This window comes from Filicampus tigris, chromosome 20 (genome assembly GCF_054856515.1).
Source record: "Filicampus tigris isolate MCC_2025a chromosome 20, RoL_Ftig_1.0, whole genome shotgun sequence".
Classification (NCBI taxonomy): Eukaryota; Metazoa; Chordata; class Actinopteri; order Syngnathiformes; family Syngnathidae; genus Filicampus; species Filicampus tigris.
In genome coordinates this window covers 12202953-12219235 of record NC_141236.1, presented here as the reverse complement: position 1 = coordinate 12219235, position 16283 = coordinate 12202953, and the positions used below count along the sequence as shown (strand labels likewise).

Here is a 16283-nt window from a genome sequence, read left to right as displayed (position 1 = left end):
CTTTCTTGGCTTCTCAGAGCGGCAGTCATGGTAGCCGTTCTTCGCAGAGGATAAAGAATATATCCCTGTGAGTGCGGTTGAATGGTTTGCCTGCATGCGGCAGCCGTTGCTTCAAGGGTAAAACCACGGTCGACGCTCATTGTTAGCCGGAGCGGTTATATGGAGTTTCCCATCGTACGTGAGCATTCAGGTAGAAGAGGCTATGCGGTTGCTTTTAATACACCACGTGTGAGTCCCTCCCTTTCGGTTTAGTCTGACAGAAAACGTCATCCTCGGAGTACTGCAGTTGCTAACGCTGACATTTACGACATAGGGCACACACCCGTACGATCGCGCAAATCTCTCAACGCTTTCGTTCGCCACCCTCCCGACCGCTCTCCCTCCCTTCCTTCCTTCCCATCATGGCGCACCTGCAGAACGGGATGCGGCGACGCCCCTTTTGCCCGCGCAGCCTGCCGTCGGCAGGCCGGACTGCGTCGACCCCAAAGTAAAAGAAACGAAGAGAATACTTGGTCCCAAAATTCACGCCGGCGCTGGCTTTTAGCGGGTAAAAATGAGAGTGTTCCGAAGGCTCCGGATCATGTTGTCATCTTGTTTAGACCGTGTGTTTTCACAGGCGGCAAAAAAAAAAAAAAGACCCGGGGACCCGCTGAGGCTCTTAATAGGTTTACTTGGCCCTATTGAATCCAGCCGAGCGGCACAGATCAGATAGCCACAGTCTTCGCCGCAGCTTATCGTCCGGGCCCCTTTCTCTCGCCCTCTTTTTTTCCCCTGCTCTTTTTCTTCTCCTTTCTTCCTGCCCGGGAGGTGCGGAGAGGGGAGGAGAATCAGGGTGTAATTGGTGAACGGGGTTAAGTACTTGTTTGAGCCCCCCGCGGGCCGGGGCGCTTCAGATGATGACTTAATCGTTTTTCTGCTCAATTATGCGTTTGCGGACCAAACCCCGCCGCCGCCGCCGCCGCCTCGCCACCCTCCATTCACCTCTCCCTCCACTCTTTGGGTTATGATAGGGAGGGGGCAAGGGGGGGTGGGGGGATGTCGGCTCCCAGCGGGGAAGATGAACACACTCTCGCTTACACACACTCTCTCTTGTCTCGCTGTCTTACTTAATGTCTCTATTATCTCCTGCAATTTTTCTTTTTTTCTTTCCACACCTCACATCTCGACTCCCTGACGGGGAACGCTTTCATCCCCGCGTGTCTTGGCTTTTTACCCGCCACTTTTACATCCAGACGCTTTATAAGGCCGACGGGCCTCCGGTGAAGCTGCAGAAACTCTTTGTGGACAGATTACGTGGAGCAAAGTATTGGTACGCATTTGTCAATTTTGCTGGTCGGTCATTTTTTGTGGCCATCTCAATTGCAATCGTCAGTCAGTCGGTCCGTCCACAAAACAGGCGTCCGCCGGCGATGGACTGACGGAGCGCCACCAACCGCGTCGCTCGGATTACCGGCATTTTTAAAAGGTGTCCCGTCGATCGTCGATCGTCAGCAAAACGGTGTGAGAAACACACTCTCGCTATTTACTATGTCCCGGAAAGACTTTTTTTTGAAGTGACTACAGCGGCATTTCCATCTCAAGTTAAAGGACATTTTACAACGGTTCTTCTTTCGTACTTGGACTTCCAATAAATCCAGCACTGTAAAATCCAGAATTCAGGATTCTAGATCCCACCTCAAAGGTATCAAGACCTCTTTTTTCGACCCTTCCAAATTCCACCAGAAGACAACGAGGGTCTTCGAAAAGTTTCTCGTCTGGCGTAAAGTTGAAACGCGCTTTCGAAGACGTAGTCCAAGTCAAGTTTGTTCTGCTTGGTGGTGTGAAGTCGAGGCTCCCCCGGGCCGGGAAGTACAAAGTGGTTGTAATTGTCTCTGGTCCTTTTCGTTCCAGTTTAACCGCTGCATCACCTCGCAGCTCATCAAGTGGTTCAGCAACTTCCGGGAGTTCTACTACATCCAGATGGAGAAATTTGCCCGGCAGGCCATCAACGACGGCGCCGCCGGTGTGGAGGACCTGAGCGTGAGCCGTGACTGCGAGCTCTTTAGGGCCCTCAACATGCACTACAACAAGGCCAACGACTTTGAGGTAAGAACTGGAGCCGAAAAAGGAAAAAAGGGTACAAGGTCGGGAATTCCATTTTGAGATGCTGATGGATTATGTTTTTTTAACCGGATCCGGAAAAATTCTTATCTCCTTTAAATGTCATACTGTTTATTGGAGTATTACGAGCGCTTTATATATTTGATTCAACCATCACCGATTGTCTTCCGTGCAGTCTTGCGACATACTTGGAGGCAAACGTTCGATCAATATAACTCATCTCGTTTGTAGAACAGATTGAGCCGGGATCCAATTCACGTTGGTCAAATTTGCCGGTCGAGGTGAATACAACTTTTTTTTTTTTTTCCTCAGAATAACCCAAAGGGATTTAGAGCGTTTTGAAAAAAAAGAATACATGAAGCGCTTTTAGGTAGCGAGCACCAAGGCGGTTGCTGTCGTGTTTTGAGGTTTCTGCTTGGCTAAGTGCGATGACTCCCCCCCCCTCCCCCCCTCCCCCTAAGAATATGGAACTCAAAAGGCAAATGAGGAAGAAAAGTTGACTGACTTGATTGTCGCACCTCTTCCCCATCGTTTGTTTCGTGGCCTTTGTGCGTTTGAGACACTTGCCACTTCCCCGTCCTCATTTTTTTTTTTTTTTTGGCCCGTCTTCCAGTTTTACCGTAAGCTCTCAATGGCTAACTTCGCCTTTTTTTTTTTTTTTTTTTTTTTTTTGCCCACGTTTTTACGCTTCTCCTTTTCGATGCCACCTTGGCTCGCCGTTTCCCCCTCTGGCTGCGGGCGGGCCGAACGTCGAGAAGGTTGGCGCGTGTATTTGTTCGAGCCGCCCGCCGCTCCGAGTGGCCCGCGCCGGCGTTTTGTTGTTGCCGCATTTCCCAGCAGTGTCCTGTTCACCTCGAAGGGTACAGCCATCCCTTGGACCGGACCGAGCATGCTGGCAAAGCATTTCTCCCGTGCGCGTGTGTGTGTGTGTCACTGTGAGGGGGGGGGGGGGGGGGGGTTTCACTGCTATCAAGGTTAAGCGTCCTACTGTTTTAGCGAGTGGAAGAGAGGAGGGGGAGAAGGGGAAAGCGGGAGATGGATAGATAGGGTATGGAGGGTGAGAGCTGAGAGACAAAAGAAAGAGCATTGGAGGGAGGGGGGGGGGTGGAGGGAGGGAGGGAGTCAGGGGAGAGTGGAGGTGGTTTTAGGCACGGGGGGGTGGGGGGGGGGGGTAAAGAGAGAGATGACGTACTGGATAGAAGTGCCCTTGCGAGCAGTGGGAGTTTTGCAGCGCTCACACTTGAAGTGCTTCACTCTCGCTTTTCTTTCTCTCTCCTTTTTTTTTTTTTTTTTGCAACCTCAACACCGCCCCCCCCCCCCCCCACACACACACCCGTCTGTTTCTCTGCGCGCGTTATTCGTCCACTGGGGCCACGCACGCAAACACGTACGGGCGCATGCACACGCAAAGACACACAGCACTTTCCGGCATCCATCTCCCGTCCTCCAAAGGGAGGCTTTTGAAAGGCTCGGTGCTGGCACGAGCACTTGCATGTGATGTCTCAATAAGTCTATTGGAAATGAGCGAAGAATTAGGAGAGTAAGTCCACTTATTATCAATTCATCAACGGGCCCTCGCGCCCCTATTTTTCATGGCCAATCTTTGAAATGACCTGCCAACGTTTACAGCAGTCTGCAATACAAAACGTAGGTGGGGGGGGGGGGGAAATAAAAAAGAGAAAAAGAAGCTAAAAGAAGAAAAAAGAAGCTTTGGGTGATTTCATCAAAGTACGAGCCCCGGAATTGGCCGAAGATGTCTGACTTTCCGGTTCATTTTGGTGACTATTCCATGAGACTTTTTTGGGGTTCTATTCAGAACGCACAAAAAGCAATGAACTGAGTTTTATACTCCGTTTTATTTACTTCCTGTATCGGCTGACCTCCGCTCACTGTGCAGCCAAACGTAGAGGAGAGTCTCTGCGGCAAAGACGGACTTTTACGTGGTTTTACTTGAAAAAGTTGCCTGACGCCTCTTTGGAGAAAGACAAAAATAATTTGCGCATTTTGCACAGCCAAATTTAAATGCCATATTAGATTAGGACAGTCGAAATATATTGTATTTTTTTAAAAACATGAATTCCAAGATTTGACTCGAGTAAATATCGGTTCCAAGCGTCGTCAAAAATTGTAGTTGAAAAAATAAATAAATCGATGAATCGATTTTGGAAAATTTTACGATCGGTAAAACTGGGGCTGATTTGTCGGAGCTCTCCAAATGGGTCGCGGGCGGGGCTCATCAAAGACATCCATTTTCGCGAGGACACCGAACATACGCTTCAAAAATTGCAATCGGCGCATTTCAATGACATCAAGTTGGCGCTGAGACGGCGTATCTGATCTCCGTCTCTCAACAATTTCTTACGTGACTTTGCCCGAGCGCTCCGAAAGTTTCAAAGTGTGTTCACGTGGCGCTTACTAGATGGGAGCTACTTCATCTTCAAACCCCCCCCCCCCCAGTCACTCTTAAGGCATACAGCAAATTGCCACCTCACGGCTTGAAAACCGGCTGAAAAGGAACGGCTTTTTTTTTTTTTTTAGGCATTTGCATACATAAATGTGAACATTTGCAAGATGAGGCGAGGTGAATAAGTCTTTGGAGTTGGGGGGGGGGACAAGCAAAGCTTGTGTTGGAGTGATTGGGGGTGGGGGTTGTTTTGCATATTAAGGCTTTTTTTTTTTTTTTTTTTTTAAAGACAGGCGGGCAGGTGTCTGAGAGATACGAGAGCTGATTAGAGGCCAACGTGAGGGGGGGGAAAAAAAAAAAAAAAAAAAAAAAAAAAATTTGCCCAGCCATGCAAATTCCAACAGCACAGAAAGAGAGACTGGCAATGTTTGTGTGGCCTTTTGTTGTGCGCGTGGGCGTTGTTTGTGCGCATGTGTGTGTGTGTGCGTGCGTGCGACCACAAGTGTGGGAGCGTGGGCTTTTTGTGTGGGACTCACGCGTGTGTTATATACGTGCAAGTTTGCGAGGATGTGCCGTCTTAAGTGTGTTGTTTGCCAGCGCGCGCGCGTGTGTGTGTGTGTGTGTGTGTGAGTGTGTGTGAGTCATAGAGGAAAACGTGGAGATGGATGAGATGACTGGATGTGTGGATCAGGATGCCCCCAAGGCCCTTTTTTTTTTTTTTTTCCGTGGATCTCTCCCCTTTCTCCTACACCTCCTCCTCCTCCTCCTCCTTCTGTTCCTCCCCTACCTGCCTGCACCACCACTTGAAACAGGAGCCTACGCACATTCAGCGCACACGCACGCACGCACGCACGCACGCACTGAAGTTTGCGTTTGCCAGATTCTGCATCATCAAAGTTCCATCCACCTTGGTGGCGTCTTTGGAATGAATATGTCCTCTGTTTCAGTGACGCGCACACACACGCGCGCGCGCGCGTCCGTGGCCTTTCTTGTTTGATGCTAATCTGCTCTGTCACTGTGTTGGCCTAATACGCTGCCCATCTTCCCTCCCAGCTCCTCTTTTGTGGCGATTGTTTCCTCTTTTCCTTTCATATCGCTCGCTCGCTCGCTCGCCCCGTTCTGCCTTCCTTCCGTCCGTCCGTCCGTCCGTCCGTCGCCTCTCTCCTTTCATTCTTTCATCCTCCTCTCGCATGTCTTCCCCCTGCCTCGCCTTCTCCTCCTATTAGGGAAAGTTTTAATGGCATAATTGTCACATTCCTTCTGGCACAATGGACACTGGCGGGTAATTAAAAGAGTTCGCCGTTAATTACCTACTTTTCCCTCTCTTCGCCACCGCCCGCCCCGTCCCCCGCCGCCCTCGTCCCTTCTTCCCTTTCTTCTCCGCTTTCTCATTCGCGACGTCCGCCGCCATCAAAGTGCGGCCCTCTGCCCAAAAAAGCCTTGACTTTGAGCGGGCGGCGCTTTCATGTCAAGTGAAAACTCGCGCTTAGCGTCCCTTTTTCTTTTTGTACACCCCCCCCCCCCCCCCCCACTTCTGTCTGTTTGAACCCCCAATGACAACACACATCATCTTTCATGAGACAGGAATGTGTGTGACCTGGTAATGGCTTGGAGGGACTAGGGGAGGGGGGGGGGGGGGGGGGTCTGATAAAAAGACAGTTTTATGATGGCTCTGGGAAACTCTCAAATTTCCATAGGACCCAGCAGGCCAAGTTTCCTCAATCTCTCTCACACACACGCGCACACAGCGACATTTAAAAGAGGAAGTTACTAAGATCTCTTTGAGAGAGGACGATACCGGCGAAAGTGGTGACACGCAGCCCGGTTTTGAGTTTCTCACCACCCCCCCCCCTCTTCCTCCCGTGGACGTGTGTTTGGTCAAACTAACCAACTTGTTGTCGGTCAAAATGCAAGGCAAACTCTTTATCTTTCTCAGCATCTTCAATCTTTTCATTTGAAGACATTACATCCAATAGATTGTCTTAGGTTAATGAAACTGAAAGTGCAGGTGGTGGTATGCATGGTGAGCAGAGAGTGACGATCGGGTGAGGTCTACCTCCTTGGATATCGGGAAATTTCGTGTCGAACTTTTTGGGGGGCTGCGCATTTTGCGTGTGTGTAAAAAAAAACCCAAAATAATCGTCCCAACGTATGACATAACCTGAATTTGAAATCGCTGACATGACTTGGATGTGAAGTTTGACGCCCGCGGACGATTTGTGCTTCCCTCCTCTCCCACCTGCCCCCCCCCCCCCCCCCCCATCTTCCCCTTCTCTCTTGGCCTCTCCATCCATTACGGGAAAGCCAAGAGCAGATGCTGTCTGTCCAACCGCCGTGCCCCGGTGCATTGTGCGCTTCACCTCTCTCTCTCTCCACCCCCCCCCCCCTTCCTCCCCTCCGTCCTCCCTCTCCACGTCCCTCGCGGGGCTCCATTTGTTCCGACGCCCGTTTTCCGCGCTCCTTCCCCTTTTTCCATTCGCTCTTGAAAGCAGCCGAGGCAGGGGGACGTCGCCGCATAAGGACGCGCCGTGTGCGCGTGGGAGGGAGGGCGTGGGGGGGGGGGGGGTGATGGGGCGTGCGTCTTTGACCAAAGTCTGACCTCGGAGAATGGGAAGGTGAAAAGGTTGCGGCGGGGTTCGGAGGATGTGCAAGCGGGATGCGAGGGCTGTAAACGCAAACATTTATAGTATATAGTCAGACGTGTATTCTCCGGCGTGCTCACGGTCGGGACAAAAAAAAAAAAAGAAAATCAGATAAAAGCTTGAGATGAATAAGATGGTACTATAGATTTAAGTTCAGAGCTGCCAAAAATAAAAGCAATACAATATGCCACTGGCATAGACCCTGCTGTATGTATATACTTTATATTTGATAAGCGGCTACCATATCTCTCCTCTGGGCTACGGCTCTCCTCGAGAAAAGGCGCAGCAAACACTCTCCAACGATGTCGGAAAAAACATCTTTCACACAAAAACAAGCATCAAGTGGACAAAAATTGCCTCGCAGAGTTTGGCTTTTTCGGAAACGAGCTAGCAAGATTTGAATGTAGCCTCACTTTGACTAAGAACTGCAATCAAGCGGCCTAGCTCCACTTTCATTTTTTTTTTTTCCCCCCCCCCATGGATTTTGCAGTATACGAGCAAGTCAGATTAGCGTCCCACGACCCACAGCGATTACACAATCCCTCGAAAATAAATCGGTTGCGAATAAAGCAAAAGCCGTCTTAAGGCCTCTGAACTGACTTGGTGACAAGGAAAAAAAACAAAAAAAAAAAAAAGAATAGCGAGCGGCATCATCTGCTTGTGAGCGAATGGCCGCCGGCTACTGAGGACCCCCACTTGACGTGGCCTGACAGCTCTTTTCTTCGCCATGTGGTGGTCCCCGCGTGTGTGCGTGTCTTGATTGCACCGAGCATATTTGTGTGCGCGCGCGTGTGTGTGTGTGTGTGTGTAGAGGTCGGCGCTTGTAAGGCCGAATCACTTAACGGTATTACCTGCTTCCACGCATCACATTTGCCCAATTCTTGAGTCTCCCTCCTTCCATCTGTACACCCCCCCTCCCTCCTTCCTTCCTTCCTTCCTTCCTTCCTCCCTCCCTCCTTCTGTCCCTGGTCACCTTGCTCGGTGGCACAGCTGCTGATTATGTCATTACTTCTGGACCATTTTGGTCTCCCTCCCTCTGTGTGTGTGTGAGACTAATGAAGCGTGGTGAAGGGAGCGATGCCAAAATGACCAGGGCGTGCATCAGAGGTGCAGATGTGTCCAAGTCGTACCCCGACACCCCCCCCGTCCCCCTCACATACCCCCGCCCCCCCCTCTGATTGCATGCATGATTTCCCCTTTCTTTCCTCGTCCTCCTCCGCCCTGTATCCCCACATCTTATTCCTCTTGCTCGCCCTCATTTATTGATGACCCCCCCGCCCCCCCCTTCCCACCCGTCTATTCTTTCTCCACCTCCCTCTCCAGATGTCCTCTTCCCATCTTCCAGACTCCCTCACGTCTTTCTTTCCCTTCCGCCTCCTGCTTGCTCCGTCTCCCTGACTTGTTGACCTCCAGAGCACCCCCCCCCCCCCCCGCACTCCCCGTCCGCCGTTACACGACTCGGTGACCCCAACTCATTGTGGTCGCTCTCTCATTGAACTCTTGATTTCTGCGTTTCCTTCACTCTTTTCAATTCAGTCGTCGCCGCAACCACCGAGAGGCGTATTCAAAGCCTGCCAGTTCCAAAGTGGCTTTTCTGCTTGTAAAAGGTGTCAAAAAGTATTTTTGAATTTTTTTTTTAAAAAGAACAGAGGGTCCCCGTATGACCGAAATACGAGTTTGCGCAGGTACGCAAAAATATGTGGCCACAGGGCACAGGAAGGCACGCTTTGGGAACCGCTGTGCTTGCTGTTTATTAGATGCCTTATATTTTTTTGGACTTCATTACTGTGTTAGCTTTAGATGAGTGATTCCAGTTAACATATTCAGGCTACGTCGCCAACGGAGGTCCAGAGCAAAATGAGGACTACCTGTAAATAGATTCTGGTGGTGCTCCACAATGCTCTGTGCTAGGATCACAGATATTTCAGTATACTCTTGCGACATATTTCCATTGCCTGCCGTACACTAGAATGAGCAGAGTAGAAGAGAGAGAAACAGACAGCCAAATATTTGAAAAGTCGTGGTGTTCCACAAGTCGCGATCCTAGGTCCACTTTAAGTACATTTCAAAACTACTTGGCCATCCGGGTGGATGAATGTCGGACGGACGGACGGATAAGACTAAGTACTACAAGGCAGACGTGCTATCCACTAGGCTAACGTGCTGCCTCGTTGGAGGCATCTCCCGGGAAAATGATGGTCAAACACGTCCTTTAGTCCCCTTTAACTAGGGAGAATACCAGTTTTATGACTGATTTAAGACTAACATCGAGGGAAGGAGCAAGGTGCTAATGTAACAGACGAGTCTCCTTTAATAACCAAGTGACACAAAGAGATATTTTGGGGAGAGCGCCGGGGACTGAGGTGAGAAGGAACAAGAAGGGAAGATGGGGACACGAGTGCGACCGCTTCCTGTGTGTCTTTGACCCTGTGCCGCCATTGACTCGGTGAACCTTGCGAGCAGCTAATGCGACACCACTGCTCAGTATCGCAAACACACAGGAGAGACACACACACACACACACGCACACGCGCGGGCGCAGAAGCGCCTCAAGGGCTCGGCATTCTCAAGGCTATCAGCGGACCGAGGGCGGCTGATGTTTGCTCAGCTTTAAGGCCCCTTTCCTGTCCCAGCGCTCACCTAAGACTTTCTGCCGAGGAGCTGAGGGGAATCTTAGCCGGAGACAATGTAGCGCTTGAGGGGGCTGACCGTCAAAACAAGGACTCTGCGCTTTAGTTGGACTCTTCATCCGTGGCCCGAGTCTTATCAGTGGTTGCGGACGAGCGCGGCGAGTGGCAGAAAGACAGGGGACATGGGTTGTGTTTGTCCAAAGTGACAGTGTGGGCCAAGGACTTATCGAGGCCTTTGTAGATTATTGATCGGAACAGATATGCGAGGCAAAGGGGACTATGTGTTCTTGCGCGTGAGAGAGAGAGGCGAAGGTTCGGGAAGTTCTGCTTTGACTCAACTGCGCAACAGGCCTGCTCAACTTTCACCGGAACGCACAGCGATTCACAGTAACGAACGTACTGTCGGTCGGACCCACGACAGCTTTCGGCAAAACGTAATTCTGAAGTGACGCCGGGGTGAAGAAAACCATAGCCTGTCACCCAGTCCCAGTCATGTCTTTTTCAAATCCTGCCGTCAAGAGGAAGGCTGGCCACGAACACAGACAATTTCAAAGAAAAACGGGAGATAGGTTGTTTTTTTTGTTGTTGTTGATCACAGGGGCAGCTTGCAGATTCTAAAGAACCCTTCGGGTTCCGAACTGGTATTAATAGAGATGGAGAAGATTGTACTGGTTGTACTTTTTGGGAAAACCCCTTTTTTTTTGTGGAATACTTGACGCGAGCCAGATTATCTCCAGCGCCACCCCCGCATGCGCCCACATAAATTCAGCTTGAGACCCCCCCTATACTGTAGTGTGCTTGATTAAAAGTGTAAAGCATTTCCTTCACCGTGACGTTAGCTAAAAACGATTCCGCTATCGCCGCGTCTTTGTTACGTTGAATGAGTTCTGTGGACTAAAAACGTTTTGAATACGTTCGGCTTGTTTTGAAAGGTTTCCCCGCTCGTCAGACGTGCGACCCCCTGAAATACGAACGCTAAGTCAATGATCCCTTGAGTTTACGAAGACACAGTGAGCGAAAAAGCCGCGCGAGGTGTGAGAATTCCCAGCCGGAGTTAGGGTTAGGAATTAACCCGGCCGGCCATCATCAGGGTCTGTGTCATGTCCCCACATTTCATCCTTCAAGGCTATACAGTACACAAACACACACACACGTATACGAGCACAGCCTTATCTTCCAGGGTCTTGTCTTGTTTGGCCAATGCTGTGCAAATAGAAGGTGCAATACATCTCCTGACAGTTCCCAAAAGCAAGGGGGAGAAACACGTTGACCAAACAAACAAACCCTGAGTCACCAAGAGAGAGGACATTTCTCAGGCTTTTTTTTTTTTTTTTTTTTTTTTTCCGAAAGACACACACACACGCCGGGCGTGTAACAGTAGCCCCGGCGTGAAGGCTTTGGGCCCCTGGCTACCTTTTTAAACGTTTGTCTAAGCAGCCTTAAGACAGGGTGCCGCGGCTGCAGTGAATGGCTCCCAGCGAGCCGTCCACAGACTCCTATTGTCCGCCGTCATATTTTATTATCTCATCAAAAAGCAGGAAATCCGATTCCCTCTCTCTGAAAAAGAGCTTATCCTTGCGTCTCAAAGCAACCTGTCACGGGAGAGAGGAGAGGAGGGGGCAAGCCGCTGAATGAGAGTGATTAACCGCCTCGTCGGAGAAGATCCCTCTTTTTCTTTCATCTGCCGTGCCGGCCATTCTTTTTCTTGGATTGCCGTTTACCCAACAAGGACCGGCGAGAAGGATCCCCTCGACCGGTATTGTTACAGTGGGCCACAACCATGTCCGGCCCCTGGCAAATGATCCTTCTGATCAAAGCCACTCCAGATTACGTGCAATGTCCATGGATCGAAGCGGACAACGTCAGTTGGTTAGTCTTAACCCTCAGTTTGGGGCGGCGGCCTCAAAGGTATGCTTTTGGACCCTGGATACTTGAATGACACAACCTAGGAACACCTATTTCCTCCCCCGCGGTCACCCGTTGGGATGCGGGTAGTTTGCACCATGAGGGAGGGTGGGAGAAAAGGAGTCAAGGACTTGATCATACACGATTATCTAGACTTGGCAATTGATTCTTTTGGTCCTCACAACTTATTTCTAGTCAAAGACACTGCGGACGACAAGCCGCGTCCTCAGACAGACGTGGACAGCTTCAGTTTGTCCCTCCAAACACTATCGCGGCTCTCGGAGAAACCGACTTGATGGCACGTTATGGATACAATGGCTTGACCAATGACCTAACGTACCGCTTGGGAATGTCTTTTTGGTTCGGGACAAACAATTGACGCTAGGGTCCAATAATTCATGTAGGTCGTACCATCGGGGGTGGGGGCAATGTGCTTCGGGGTGGGATGCATACCTGCAAGCGTACATGTTTGCTTATCGAGTTTCTTGGGGTCCGTAACCTGATGAGATAAAGTTTTCGATCCGATGAAAGGACCGCGAGGGTCCCTGCGGGACAGCGGCGATCGGTAACAAAAAGGTCTCTCTTGAATGCGTTGCCGTCTGGGTTTTTATTTGGGCCAAGGCAACATAAGGACCAAAAAAGACTTTGTGCTCCGTTACCTTGCCTGTCTTTTGGTCTCCTCCCCGCTTTGTGCATCTGCCCTTTAATTTTGGGCTCGGCTGAGAACGTTGTTAAAAAGCCCTATGAAATATGTATGAAGGATTGTGAGCCACGCGATTGGCCCCATTTAGCGGACAGCAGAGCGAATGAGCGGCCACACCGGATAATCCCCCACAATGCCTCTGGAACAAAGGCCCAACAGCTGACCCAAGAGAGAGTGATGAAGGGGAAGGGGTGGGGGCGCAATGAAGAGGCTTGCAAACAAACAGCGAAGACTCGCTGTCCGCAGGCTGATTGTTCGCTTACAAAGATTTTGTGAGAATTTTTTTATTTGAGAATTGTACCCGATTGTACCCAAAGATTTGGTGACAATCCTGTTATGGTGCACTTCAAATTGACCCAATATCACATAACTGGGGGCGAACATATTTCTTCTTTGGTTTTCGACTTCAAAATAGGTCAATTTTACCAATGAGAGAACGGAAGGGTCAATGGCAGTGAATGAGTTCATAACGATGGAGAAGATTGGATTAATTGTACTTTTCGGGAATACTTGAACCCCTTTAACATAATACCGTCAAAACATGACTGTAATAATATGAGCGGATAATTCAAGGTAACTTGAGCACATTTGTTGACTGGGAAGTGTGCATCAAAGCGGGAGCCCGTCTCATTAATCAGTACCCAAGAAGTAGCTCTCCGTTTCAAAAAGGTCGCCGACCCCTGCAGTAGGCATACTTTGAGTGATCGATGACTGGTGCCGTAACAAACGCTGAAAAGGAAAAGACCGGACAGAAATAACTGTTCTGTCACGCCCGTCCCTCGGTCCTCAGACTCTTCGCAGCCCCTGCGTCCCTCGCCATCGCCGCTACCTAAACCCCCGCCCCCCCCCCCCCCCCGCTCCGCCACCTCCCTTAGTCAAGAGGATCTAAAATACCAATACCCTTTTCTCCTTGACATTGCATTCTCCTTGTAGTCAGCGTTTTGCTGTCCTTTTATAGTCAAAACGTCAGGAGAAATTCCATGCGGGAATATTCTTAGTAATGCGGCACTCCCGGCGCCGGGTCGTCGTCACCGACGCCACCAAAGCACGCTGTTATATTGGGATTTTTGGACGAGGGGGAGGGGCTTCTTCGTCACAATTCACCTTTCACATTGGCGCGTACACACTGTACACAGGCACGGGCTAACGGGCTTGGTAGCCTCCATTCATCACCTGGAGGGGGGTTGGGGAGCAGATTGTCGTCCCATGTGTGTTATGTGCGAACAGGCATGACTGCTAAAGTGTGCGTGTGTGTGTGTGTGTGTGTGCGTGTGTTCCAATGGCCACTAACCTTGCTGTGTCCTGACACTCCTGATGAGTATCTGCAGGACACTGGAAGAGCAGGGGGCACTGGAAGATATTCTGCTGGATTGTGTGCAGAGGTGGCAAAAGTACTCACGCGCTGTACTTAAAGCGGAAGTCAACGCAAACATTTATTTATTTATTTTTTTTCAAGAATATGTTCCCAGCAGGCCGACTGGTTGAAGCGGGGCATTCTGATGAATTTTGCGTTTGTGGAATAAGTGCCTGAGCCGTGATTGGTCGTTGTGAGCAGTTGTGAGGTCGTTTTCAGTCGACAGAAGACAAAATGGCCGCCCACAGAGATGGCTAAAAATGAGTGCATTTTGCTGCTTGATTTCATATTCCACAAACGCAAAATTAATCAGAATATGTTTGGGTTGTTTAAGTAGAAGTAGAAAAAAAACTCCTGTACTGAAGTTTAAAAAAAAAAAAAAAAAAAAAACAGACTAAAATGTACTTCAGCAAAAAAGTAGAAGTATGTTCCCTCTTTTAATAACTTACAAAGTGCTCATACAAGGAAAAGAAAATCACGTTACTTGTAGTAAGTTATTGAGCTAGCTAACAACATTCAAACTACAGTATGAAAACAAGTAGTGAACATATTGAACCGAGTAATAAAAAACAAAACAAAAAATGCGATGTTAGCGAATGATATGTGAAAAAGAACCGTACCGGTTTGTTTTGTCGGATTAGGCAGAGAATTTTTGAAGCTGACGCGCTTTAAGCTCGCACAGGACAACATATTGGAATCATTCTTGTAGCCGACAATTCTCCAAATTTGTTGCCATTGTTATGAACAATGTTCCTCCATGTTTATATGCTTTCTCAACTTTTTAAGATGCCAAGATCTCAATTGAGCTTACATCTTCTCTATCTTGTGTCACCTTCCATCTCGGTTAAAAAAAAAAAAAAAAAAGTCATGAGCCTATTTTGAAAATAAAGGAGACAGTCTTGGAAACAAAATAATAGTATCCTTATTTCTTTCGTGTCGTGTTCAATTCAAACGCCGAACACGACAAAAAGTAGAATTGTTGACGCTAACGACAACGACGGCTTGCGCGTGTTTGTCCGCTAAGCGCGGCGGGCCGGGGGGGAGACAGTCAGCATTCTCCCAGCGGGTGACCCCTGAAGGCTGCGTCGCCCCGACGGGGGACGAAGGAGACGGAGCCAAAGTGCGGCGGGTGCGCAATATGCCGCCTCTATCGCCCGTACAGGATGTGTCATCTCCTTGGCACAAGGAGGTGTGTGCGCTTGTGCGGGCGCATGTGACAGCGTGTTGGCTGGCGGGAAGGTGTCGCGGAGCCTTGCCAGGCCTGGTGTGGCTGAGCGCTGCTGTCAGGGACGCTAAAGGGCCCGGCCGGGCGTGTCTCCCGGTTCCGAAAGCATTTAGTACTTCCTCTTTCGCCGGCACCTCTGTGACACTCGCGCCTCTGGGCTTTTTCGGTCACAGGTTGCACTTGGGTTTTTTTTTTTTTTTTTTTCGTACGAACAAACAGTGATGCCAGAAGTTGATTCAGTTCTACTTTTATGGAAGTCTTTGTACTTCTCCTTCAGTACAAGAGTGTGAGTCCTTTGGCCACCTCTGCGTCACAGGTTGTATTTTTTTTTTTTTTTTTTTTTACAGCGAGACATATAAAGATGTCACGCTGCGGAGGGAAGTGCGGGCGTTGTGAGAAAATTTGCAAGAAGTGGCTTTTCTCAGGTGGAAGCTTCGATTCGCTTTTAAGGAAGTCGAGTCAGGAGGATGGAGATTTACGGTTTTATCATACGCAAAGATCGTATCAGCGATCATAAAGCAGCAATGAGAAGGCTCTTGCCAGACACAAGACGATAAGATCCAAGAGGTGGATGGACAATGAGATAAATTCCATTTGAACTGAATTCAGTTCAATTGTATTGGGTTGACACAATGGCAAATAGTAACAGAAGAATTCAAGGGATTTTATTTGGAAGTTGTTCCCGGTAGGGGGCGGTGGCTGACCTGACTAATCTAAACTAATAATCGGAACCCGGTTTACATTGCTGTCGATAACCGTTGCCACCAACGTCAACACAACGGCATCCAGAAATCATGTTCGATCGCTAATTAAGGACGCTAAAAACAGTCCAATTACGCCGACATTGTCAAATACGGCGGCCGTTAGCGGCTAACAGCTAGCCGTCGAGACTTTTCAAAGGCAGTTCAATGGGGGAAAACGATTCACTCAAGCCCTGATTTTCCATTTTCAGCTTCCCATTTTTTAAAAATTGCTACCACTGGTGCGGTTGTGCAGCCATCCACAAACGCAATACGCAAAAGCATCATTTGATCTACACATTCAAAATGCGCTACGCATCTGGAATGAAAAACCGTTTCAAGACATCACTTTATAGATGAATTTAATCAAGTCGATGTTCGATTAATCAGATCGATTAACCGTTGCATCCCTAGTTATTTTCTCTTCTGTATTCACAATTGTTCTTTCACAAAGCCAAAAAACACAGTACATATTTTCGCTATTTCGACCGAATAATCGATTATTCGGTAGAATTCTCAGTGGGCTATCCGAACACCAAAATATCGGCCATCAGCACCTCTGGAAGAACGCACATCAGTG

At 49.2% G+C, this 16283-nt stretch overlaps 2 protein-coding genes across 3 annotated transcripts in view; one reads left to right on the top strand and one right to left on the bottom strand.

Annotated features, from left to right (window-relative positions):
• snx9b (sorting nexin 9b) overlaps nucleotides 1-16283 on the bottom strand; it is a 152837-nt gene that overhangs the window by 109220 nt on the left and 27334 nt on the right. The gene's annotated exons all lie outside the window — the stretch shown is intronic.
• Nucleotides 1-16283, top strand: part of LOC147128400 (prospero homeobox protein 1-like) — a 32179-nt gene that overhangs the window by 14748 nt on the left and 1148 nt on the right. For both annotated transcript variants that reach the window (XM_086018081.1, XM_086018082.1), the window contains exon 4: nucleotides 1891-2085. In XM_086018081.1, the coding sequence (XP_085874207.1) occupies nucleotides 1891-2085 (195 nt within the window). The remainder of the gene's footprint in view (nucleotides 1-1890; nucleotides 2086-16283) is intronic.